General features: G+C 44.1%; 1 protein-coding gene across 1 annotated transcript in view; it reads right to left on the reverse strand.

Moving 5' to 3' along the window:
• The window catches only part of LOC137541034 (uncharacterized), a 117,890-nt gene that overhangs the window by 25,259 nt on the left and 81,181 nt on the right, over positions 1 to 11,450 (reverse strand). Inside the window, exons 40-45 of the mRNA XM_068262179.1 lie at positions 11,163 to 11,179; positions 6,929 to 7,142; positions 6,594 to 6,737; positions 3,505 to 3,661; positions 2,545 to 2,572; positions 661 to 775 (exon numbers count right to left, since the gene is read on the reverse strand). Coding sequence (XP_068118280.1) covers positions 661 to 775; positions 2,545 to 2,572; positions 3,505 to 3,661; positions 6,594 to 6,737; positions 6,929 to 7,142; positions 11,163 to 11,179 — 675 coding nt within the window. The remainder of the gene's footprint in view (positions 1 to 660; positions 776 to 2,544; positions 2,573 to 3,504; positions 3,662 to 6,593; positions 6,738 to 6,928; positions 7,143 to 11,162; positions 11,180 to 11,450) is intronic.

The following is an 11,450-nucleotide window of genomic DNA, read 5'->3' on the forward strand; positions in this document are numbered from 1 at the left end:
GGGCACTCGTGCCTGCGCAGTATGCGGCGGCCCATCTTCAGAAGCAAGAGTGCTTCCAAAGACTAAAAGAGAAAACCGGAGTGCACCGCTGGTGCAATAACTTTTTTACTTCCTGATGAAGGCGTGGTCTACGCCGAAACATTGTGACGTCAGATGGCATCCCCGCGTCCTGGCTCCGCCCACCGCCTCCGACTCTCACGGCAGTTCCACTGCATCCCGCTGCTCTGGCCAAGCGCGGGACACAGGAGAGTATAGATGGAAGGTCTGATAGGCGCATTCACCATTGATACACTGTAAGTGTAACTTTTAACAGCGCGTCTAATCGAAGTAAAAAAGTTATTGCACCAGCGGTGTGCTCCGGATTTCTCTTTTTGTCTTTTGTTAGAATTGCTGGCACCATCCAGTTTATGGAGCAGCACCCTCCCACACTCCTCCACCATTCATCAAAGGCAGCGCAGGGATTTTTCTTTTGTTGCTTCCAAAGACTGGAAGAGAGCAGTCCACGACTGAACTACTGCTCTACAGGACCCAGAGCCTTCCCTCTCCTTAAGTGACTGTCTGTTTTTTTATTTTTAAAATCGCTTAAGACTCTCTGTAAGTCTACCTGGGTCCCATTTGCCAGATCTGTGGTGGCAGAAATAGTGAAAAGTAATAGGTTACCTGTATCTTTCCTGGTGTTGGCTCTGCCTTCTTCTTGTCTCCAATAGCTGCAATTGTTGCAAAGTACTGGATGACACGCTTCGTGTTGACAGTCTTCCCGGCACCAGATTCTCCACTGCAGAAGACAAACCAGTTTAAAGCGCATCTCAAAGTTTGTCCGTTTCTTATTGCTATTGCTAGGCTTGTATATGCTCATTTACTTTTTACAAAGTGCATTAAAATATTCCTGTCACTAACCTCTCCTAAGAGACACTTGGAACACAAAAATATAATACGTAGGTGCAGTAATCATTTAATGTAATCTAGCACAACACACAATGAAAAGTCTGTATTTCATACAAGGTTGCTGAATAAATTCACTAGACTTTGCCTTGTGCTTGTTTAGCTGGATCAGAGTGTCTTATCAGCAGCTGTGAGCTGTGTGTGAGCTATGGACCGTCAGCTCTTGGCCAGTCACAGGATTAACCCTTTTAGTGCTTCTAATAAGTTGAAACTAAGTAAAACTTCAGGGTATTTTTAGGATTTCCATAAATTGTAATGAAAAATTTCCTCCCGATTATCATGGTTTTGCTAATCTTTTAGAGCACAGAAGATGTTCTAAGTGTAGTTCCACTTTAAGATCACTATCACCAAGACCTATGTTGCTAAGGAAACTTCGACCCACTCAGATAAATATTAGATACTGGAAGAGGCATTAATGGAATAAAGTTATCTCAGCTTGTTTACTTGTTTTTCTGGAATTTACAGGGAATATTAAGCTACAAAGTAATGTGCCCAGTTACTTACCTTGGGCTTCGTGCAGAACACCCCGGTTACGGAAGCGCGATCAAGGAGGCTTAACTTCTGGAGGGAGACACTGGGGCAACGGAGTGATGCGGAATGACAAGGAAGGATTCAGGGGGCTGGAAGAATCCCCAGTAACTGGGCACATTACTGTTTGCTTAATATTTCCTTTTAGCGCCCATTCACACTAGAGCGTTTTGCCAGCGATGTCGGCAAAACGCTTGAGCGCTAGCACTTTTTAAAGCGCTAGTTCTATAATTCCCTATGGGCCCGTTCTTACTTGGGCAATTTGCGTTAATCGCCGGCGATTAACGCAAATCGGCAAGCGCAAACTTGTAGTCTGCACCATTTTTAGGTGATTTCCCGGCGATTGCGTTTCAGTGCTATAGAAGCGCTAAACGCGATCGCGGGAAAAATCGATGCAGTGTCCAGCGATTTTTTTCACGTTAAATTGCGGAAAAATCACTCCCGTAAAAGGCGTTTTGCACTTTCAAGTGTGAATGGGGCCTAACATGTATAGGGATATAGGAACAGCTTCCAGTCACTGGATAAGTGCAGGTGTTGAAAATGAGTAACAATGGCAATTTGCATGGTGGCAATCTGTACCCTGAATAGCGTCAGTTTTAGAAACTGTAGGCAGGGGACACACTTGACTTTTTTTGAGGACATTTTCTGCACGGAAAAACTGATTTAAACTGAGAACCAATGTTAATCAATGGGCTAGTTCACATTAGAATGCTGCACATTGTTTGTATTTTCTCTATCAATTACATTAGCTGCTGTAAAACAACATGTGTGTTTTCTCTGGACACAGAAGTTATCACGCGATCTTCCATGCGCAAAATTTTGCCCGCGCACAGCGTTACTTTGCGTGATAAGGAAAGGTTTGGGCGCGATCACGTGCACGTTTCACAATCACGCTTTAGTGAACCGAGCCCGTGATGTGCAGAAACACACGCACAGAAAACTGAAAGACAAGTGTGTCTCCTGCCCAAGTCAGCTACTAAACAAGATGGAACAAATTTTATTTTGTGCGGCCAACATTCCACCTTCATGGCAGTTTTGCAACAAAAGTGTAGTGTAGTAATAGGAGTAACTCACGTGATCAGGATGGACTGGTTCTCGCGATCTTGAGGTAAGAAAGAATACATAATTTGTATCAGTTCTCTGGATAAAGCGATTCGTCATTTATTCAAAAAATCTTGCACCTTTAAATTCTGTTTTCAGACAAACAGATAATCCTATAACATAACATCGCTAGGCAACAAAATGTCGCATTTTAGGGCTGTGTTGCCTTGGTCTGACTCGAAAAATGCTGAGATTTTAAATTAAGGTGACTGGCTTTGCTTTTAGGAGCGTGGAGGAAAGCGGGTAATTTGAGCGCCAGCCGTTCTGTGGTAAATCGGGGGCCCCATAGACCACAAGGTTGATTGGCCATATAAAGGCACCCAGTGGTTTTTTTGGCACCCAATACATTTTTTACTAAGGCGGCGTAAATATCGGCAGACGGGAATTTTAGCAGTGAATGCTGGGCAAATATTAACGGATATTGTGTGTGTGTGTGTGTGTGTCGGGGGGGGGGGGGTCGCTTAGGGTTAGGCATCGATAAAAAGGGAGGGTTCAAGTGGGAATAGGGTTATATTTATTTATAGTAAAATATCAGTAAAAATGACTGATATTCAATCATATTACCCATTGCCATATGGTAGAAATTAAAGGGGGGGGGGGTCGTAATTAAGGGTGTGGCTGACACGGGGCTTAAGTGTCTCTCTTCCTTATCTCAAAAAGTTGGGAGGTATGCAATAAGACTTCATTAAGTTCTCATTGAACGCTACTTAAGACTTAATTTATTTATAGCTATCGAAAAACTACTTAGCTTGTTGCTTGGATTTTCCAATATGTTTGTCCTTCTACACCTGTAACTCGGGCTACTGTACCTTTCCCCTCAAAGTCTACAGCAGGCCGAGTTGCAAACTTAATATAATGTGTTGATGTCATACACAGATCAACAAATTGAACATGACATTCTGTATTCATCTGCCGCTATTTGGCAGGACTCACCAGTCAACATGAACTGATAGGCGTTGTCAGAGATGGAGAAGATGTGTGGTGGGGCTTCCTGACGCTTCTTGCCTCTGTAGCCAGCCACCACCTCAGGGTTGTACACTGGCAGCCACTTGTAGGGGTTGACGGTGACACAGAACAAGCCAGAGTAGGTCTGTAAGAGAAAGTGCACTAGCATTTCAGCCCCAGGCTTCCACTGTTCACTATCAATATCTAAATATTGTACTTTTGGAAGAAACAAAACATTGAAGAACACAGACTGAATTCAATAAAAACCCAATAGGGGGTGGGCAGTGGTGGAAATTAAGGAATGCATTAGAGTCCCAGATAGATATACCTCTCCACGAAGATGGTTTTAAGTAAAATAGGGCCTTGGTCAAAAAGTGAATCTGGGGCCTTTTACAATTCAATAATGTACTGACTGTAAAACTGTTCTGACCTTTGCAATCCCTATGTAGCATGAGCGGTGAGGACCTGGGCAATTGCCCAGCTTACCTCTATGGAAGTTCTGACCCTCACGCTTCAACATCTACTAAGAGCTAAAATATTTATTGGTCCTGGAACAGGGGAGAGTTGCATTATATATTTTTAGGAACCCACATAAAGTAAATCTTATAGGACACATCCAAGCTGTTAAAAATAAAAAAATCCACTTACCTGGGGCTTTCTCCAGCCCCTGCCACTGTTCCGTGCCCTCGCCGCAGCTCCGATCACCGCTGGTGGTCCTGGGTCCCCTCTGGTGCATGATTCCTACTGCGCCTGTGCGAGCAGCTCTTAGGGCCCTTTTCCACCAGCGCGTTTGCGCTGGCTGAATCGCAAAACCGCAAACCGCTAGCGATTTTACAATCGCTACGGTTTGCTTTTTAACATAGGAATCGCGGTAGGTCATTTCCACTACCGCGATTCGCTTTTGTCGGGAACGTGAACGCGCGGCGGAGCGATAATTGCCGCGATTTTGCTATGCAGTGCATAGCATAGCAAAATCGCGGCCGCAAACGTCGGGGGAATCGCCGGTTTTGCGATTCAGCAATCGCTAGCGTTCAGCATGAACGCTAGCGATTGCAGGTGGAAAAGGGCCCTCAGAGTCGCTCTGACGTCATCTGGACTGTACTGCGCAGGCACAGAACAGCCCGGATGACGTCCATGCGACTCAGTGAGCCGTACCGTGAAACGCAGCAAGATGGAGGAAGAAGCCAGGTCGGCCTTGCGAGGTCGGCCTCTTCACCGGAGGGACCCGGGAGCCAACGGAGCTGCGGCGAGGGCACGGTTCGGTTGCCGTGGGCTGGAGGAAGCCCGAGGTAAGTGGATTTCTTTTTTGTTTCCTCTTTGGACCACTCCTTTAAAGAGGAACTCCAGTGAAAATAACGTAATGAACAAAAGCGCTTAATTGTAACAATAATTATGTATAAATGAGTTAGTCAGTGTTTGCCCATTGTCAAATCTTTCCTCTCCCTGATTTTCATTCTGACATTTATCATATGGTGACAACACTACTGCTGGCGGGTGATATCAGTGGAAGTAGCGGCTGCTTGTTGTTTTGGCGGTTGGAAACAGCTGTTACTTCCCACAATGCAACAAGGCTCCCACAGTGTAATCTCAGCACCATGGTCCTGGGGGGTTTCAACACAATATCAGCCATACAGAGCCCCCTGATGATCTGTTTAAGAAAAGAAAAACATTTCTCATGGGAAGGGGTGTATCAGCTACTGACTGGGATGACGTTCAATCCTTGGTCACAGTTTTGCGTTCCACGGTTTTTACACCTTAAAGTTCCTGACATTTTTGACACTTTAGCTGTGTCGTTTTGATACAGCAGTAACTTTTTAATTATCTATGCCATCTTAGTGATACATATCTTGTTTTTTTTTCAGTACAATCTAGGCTTTCTTCAGGTAATATTTTCTCCCAAAACTATTTTGTTTTATAATCCATTTATGGAAAATTAGGCGTAAATGCAGAAAACAAACATTTTTTCTTTTTCACACTTCCTAATTTTCACATCACACGTTCCACAGTTATAAAACATTTACAAACAAATTATTTGGCCCTTCCCGATTAAAATAATACCCCATATGCCACATTTTACTTCTAGCTGAGCATGTGGCGGACCGTTGTCCCCAGTCTGCGCGTCTGTGACGATCGAATGCGTTCGCTTGGGAAACACCTCAGGGGGCATAGAGCTGTACAGATGCATCACTAGGCAAAGGCAGAGCGTTACATCTGTAGAGCATTGGGGCCTGAAACTTTCGCCCTAGCGATTGCATCCGATCGCTACTGGCGGCAGTCATTAAATGTTTATAAACAGGGACAGGTATTGCAGGGGTTAATAATAGGTTAATAGGCTAAGATAGGGTTACAAATTGGGAAAATGGGGAATTAAAAAAATACTTTTTTATTTTATTGTGCCCATGTCACTTTAAGCTAACTAGCTAGCTAACAGCAACAATCCTTCACAGGACCATTCCCGTGACTGTGCATGAGCGGCGGCAGACAGTGGGATTTAATGCAGGACGTAGATTCTACATCCTAGAACACACAAGAGGACTAATTAGGTCATAGAATCTACGTCCTGGAACCTTAACCAGTTAAGGCCTCCCCCTCCAGCTACAATGCTTCTTGGGCCCCCTGGCTTAAAGTACTGACCCCCCCCCCCACACACACACACACACACACACACACACACACACACACAAATACATACTCACCCTTTTATCCACTTGACAACAAACAATTGACTTTAACCTGCCTGCACAGCTGGGCAAACAGGATTCAGGAAGCTAAACATCTCCTTTTCCATCCATACAAATGTATTGTGCATTGCCCAATCTGCTCATGTCCATGGTGCTCAATCCTTGTTTTGGATCAGGTGCTCCATAAAAATTCTCCTGGGGGCCTCTGATTTTACCAATTCTAAATATACTGAAGGCTGACAGATTAGTTGCTTACAAAACAGTTCTGTATTATCAAATTCAGAGCTGTGACTGCCAGAGTAGGAACTGCTGCTAAATGCTTGGTGTATCTTGGAATAGAGTTCCACCCTTAGGATGTTTACAATCTAAGAAAGACTAGAGCGAAGTCCAACTTACGTAGATCATCCAGGCTGCATAACGCTCTTTGAGATTATACAAGACGGCTGGTTCGTTCAAGTGGGTCATCATGGCCATGTCTTCAATCTTGTCGTACTTTGGTGGGTTCATGGCGAAAACTTCATCTTCCTTTACTGTTACAGTCTGTGGTGGGAAAACAGCAAAATGGCTTAAAGGACCACAAGTGCAAAAATCCAAAACTTAAAATTCCCCAGTATGCTAACTCAATATTGCAAGTGGAGAAGGAGAACATATAAAAAGTGCATATAAAGGTTCTCAGCCTTACTGGTACTGCACTGTAACTGTTCAGGGCAATGTTTCAAGTGTAAACTTACAGTGTTGTCTTCTTTCTTTACTGTAACCTTTCCACCCTCTCTTGCGGTGATGGTTCCTTTCACATACATCACCTTTGGGTCAATCACAAAGTAGGCTGTTTTGGCATCAAAGGGGCGATTCTGGGCCTCAATCCTTTCTTTTTCTGACTTCCGGAGGAAAGGAGCTGCCGGCCCGAACACGGCCATTTCACCATCACCCATGGTTGACAATTTTCTGTAGACGCATGGAAAAACAGATCAACTAGATAATACACACTGTTTTCTTTGTGGAACTATAACTTTGGACAGTTAAATCGTTGGTTGTTGTGCAATCAACCAACTACAGTTGCTCTATCTGTCTAGCAATAACCGTATAAATATGCTTGCTTAGCTCATTTATTTTTATTGTGAAGGGTAGGAGCTAGAGGACCAGGAGGCCTCCTTCTGTGGAGAAATACTATAGCAATGAGCCAAAATAAGTATTGTGCCATTCATCTGATCTTGGTAAATCTTGAAGGCTGGTTAATAACTGTAGAGACAAATAATCATAAATGATGAGCTCTAGTGATGATCCTCTGTTTTTACCAAACTTTAGAAGATAATTCCTCAAAAGCACCTAATTTCTGTTGGACTTGGTATGACCAACTATCATGAATCCCACCCTATCTGTAATATAGGAAGGTCAGGGAACTTACAATAGATGCTGGCATAAGGGATACATTAATTTTAGGGATCATTGCAAATTTTAAGTTTAGGTTGAAACAAAACAACAGAGTTAGTAGTAGGCATCTGGTACAGAACAGGTTTATGGCAAGGAAAATGCTTTAGAATTGAGCTATTGGACAAAGACGGTATCAGTTGGCTAGAGTGAGACAGAGGTGGTGGTAGAGGTTAGGCTATGCAAAAGCTAATTTTAGTGTAAGGTACATAGGAGGGTCAAAATCTTTTGTTTCCGCCAGGGGCGTAACTAGAAATCACTGGGCCCCCTGCGAAACTTTGAATGGGGCCCCCTCCCGCCAAACCCCACCCCCACTAGTCATTAGAACAATTGTGCAGAGAGCAGAAAGTGCTTACTTTCTGTGCCCAGACTCCTTAAGCATCACTAGAGGACATAGCACTTGGGCAAGGGTAGAAAGGCTGGGGGTACAGCAGCCCTGTACACAAGACCCTGCTGAACGCTGAATAGGGACGGTCTACAAATCTTTGTCTGCAAAACTTTGTATGATTCCTTATCAATGGCTGAGCAGATGCAGTTATTAGAACAGTTGTGCAGAGAGCAGAATGTTTTTTTCTCTCCTTGCCACCAGTCTCTCATGACAGGGCCTCCTGTGGCTCCTGGGCCCCCCTGCAGATGCATCCATTGCAGGATCTATTGTTACGCCCCTGGTTTTTCGCCCCTTTTGTGTCCACAGCATGTCATATAAAAACATACAGCAGGAGGTGCAGAGTGCGCTCTAGTAATGCCAGTGGCGGTTATGCAGAGGCGACAGACGTGCAGAGAAATCCAGCAGGGATAGAGGAAGTCCCTAGTAATGACTGCAGCCATGGTACACAGAGGCCACACCACCAGAGTTCCTGAGAGATAAAAGTATGCGTCAGACCCCTTGGTCTCTGCGGTGATGACTGCAGCAGGTATGCAGAGCTAGGATCTCAGGAGATCCAATTTCTAGAGTCCCCACGAGATGGAAAAAAGAGGCCTGCCTGCTGTGGTGAATCACTTCAGGATGCATACTCACTGTTAGTCTTCCTTCAAGATGTAAAAGTGAATTTTCTTGACAAGATTGTAGAGCTACAAAGAAACATATCATGCTTAGTACAGAAAATAAATGACTTAGAAATACGAAGTGACTGCAATGTAAACAGGGAGCTATTAAGGGCTGATATTGAAAAGGCAACTGAAAGGGAACCTAAACAGAGAGGGATATGGGTGTTTCCTTTTAAACAATACCAGTTGCCTGGCAGTCCTGCTGATCTCTTTGGCTGAAGTAGTGTCTGAATCACCACCTGAAACAAGCATCTAGTCTGACTTCAGTCAGAGCACCTGATCTGTATGCCTGTTCAGTGGCTGTGGCTAAAGTATTAGAGACACAGGATCAGCAGGAGAGTCAGGCAACTGGTATTATTTTAAAAGGATAAATCCATTTCCTTCTCAGATTAGGTTCCCTTGAAGTAAGAGTTAGATGGAGGCTGCCATATTTATTTCTTTTTCAGTAATACCAGTTGCCTAACTGTCCTGCCAATCCTATGACTCAAATGCATTTAGCCATAGACCCTAAGCAAGCATGCAGCAGATCAGGTGTTTCTGACGTTACTGTCAGATCTGACAAGATTAGCTGCATGCTTGTTTCAGGTGTGATTCAGACACTATTGTAGTCAAACAGATCAGCAGGACTGCCAGGCAATTGGTATTGTTTAAAAGGAAATAAATATGGCAGCCTCCATATTCTTCTCACTCCAAGTGTCCTTTAAAGGACCTCTGTGGCGGAAAGCTTAAAATTTAAGATACCTGTTAACATATACAAATAAGAAGTACGTAGTAGAAATCTGACATTACCGACAGATTTTGGACTAGCCCATGTTCTCATAGTGGGTTCTTTATTTTTAAAAGCACTTAGTGAATGGCAGTTGCTCCGTCCAACTGCCAAAAAAAGTGTGCAGCGAGCAGGGAGGCTGGCCAGCAATCATTGTATAAATCTTTTTCAGGGAATGTCTTTATAAAGAATAACAGCCATGCTGAGAATCCCCCATGAAGAGATGGAGTAACCCAAAACCTGTCGGTAATGTCAGATTTCTACTACCTACTGTAAGTGACAGGAACATAGAAGAAAAGTCATTTATGGCTCATTTTACTCTGGAAGAAACATACTTCATAATGTATGTGGTTTAAATTTTAAGATTTTCGCAACAGTTCCTCTTTAAGTTACAGATTACCCAGCAAGCTCATGGTAAACCAGTAAGAGATATGAGACTTACTGGGGGAAACGCCAAGCTATGGCAAAGTTAGTGGCATAGATACAGAGCCACAGGCATCAGTGTGAATTTTACAGCAGCCCTTTACCCCCAGCACTATATGTGCGACCAAAGTGTGATGTGTAGCACCTAAACCTGTGTTCTAAGGACAGCCACAGTGAGTGAGAGGTGTAGGCACCACTATTCTAAGTCTAAGTCACATTGAAAGGTATTCATTACCACTGTGGCATCAAGGCAGATATAATGCAGTAACTGAAGAAGGACATTGGGTGGCGCCCTCAGGTCCAGGGGTACAGTTGCAGTTATAATCACTGCATCTCCTATTGCTAGGCCTCAGACAGCCGCATGCAGACTGCTGGGTGGTTTACTAAACCAAATGACAAAAATTCTGCAGTGACAACCCCCATTTCTTTTCATGACATCTCATTAAAAGTAGCCCATAGGCAGATGGCATATAGGTACATACACAGATAGAAAGACAGAATAATCTTGGGGGATCTGTATGGGATATGTATGGCCCAAGTTTTATTAAAGCCTTGAGTAAGAGGAATACGGCGGCTGCCATCTTTTACTTTCTTTAAAAAAATGATCCTTTGGCTTCAGTGGTGTGCCGGAGACAACTGTGAAAAATGTGTGGCTACAAATCATACCCCCCCAACATACCCTGCCACTCCAATCCCTTTTGTGACACACCACCACCACTATTCTGGAGGCTTAATCTGCCTAGCGTCATATAACACCTGTGGATCAATGTCTCCCCCACCCATAACATGTGGCCACAACAACACCTGTTCTGGGCAGGATAGACCTGTATCTGATGGGGGTGGGGTTTAAGTTCCTCAGGGGCCAATCTTCCACTAATTATGCATTTGAGAACAAGTATGCACCCAGTGGAGTCAGAGCATCTCATCTGAATACTGGTTATGAGTCAGTGGCTCCGAATTTAGGACCAGCACAACAGCCAGTCAATACGTGGCATCAGCAATGGCAGCATCCATATAACTTTTTCTTCAAGTTTCCTTTAATGTCGAGAGCCAATCACATATCTCCGCTAAAGTTTTTTGTGAGCTGACCTAGAGAGGTTTGATTGTTGGATGGCCAGTTGTTGACCACCACATGCAATCCTCCGTCGTGCGCTGCACCTCTGCCCGCCCTCAATAGGGATTGAGGGTGGGTGGCATCTAGCCACAAAATGTCACCCGAGGGATTGTGCCCTAACCCCTACCTGGTGACATTAGTCTTAGGTGTGGATGATCCTTAAGTCTTGAACTTAGATTGACCTCACCTTCTAGGTTCACAAAACTATTCGGCAACAAATAAAATCAAATATTGGATCTTTTATCCAACTAAATTGAGTTAAAGTCAAGAAAAATGCGGCATAAATAAATTTTGCAAAGTGGGTGCTGGCTAGTTCTATATAATCCAGGTATCCAGTCAGAGCAGGGCAGGTGGTGGCATGGCAGTACCCCTGGCAGAGTCTTACCTCAAGATGCAGAGCCAGTGAAGGATGAGGGCCTATTACATCCTAACTACTTTTATATAGCCACACTTGCTGGTGTAGCACATTCACTCG

Source organism: Hyperolius riggenbachi, chromosome 12 (assembly GCF_040937935.1).
Source record: "Hyperolius riggenbachi isolate aHypRig1 chromosome 12, aHypRig1.pri, whole genome shotgun sequence".
Classification (NCBI taxonomy): domain Eukaryota; kingdom Metazoa; phylum Chordata; class Amphibia; order Anura; family Hyperoliidae; genus Hyperolius; species Hyperolius riggenbachi.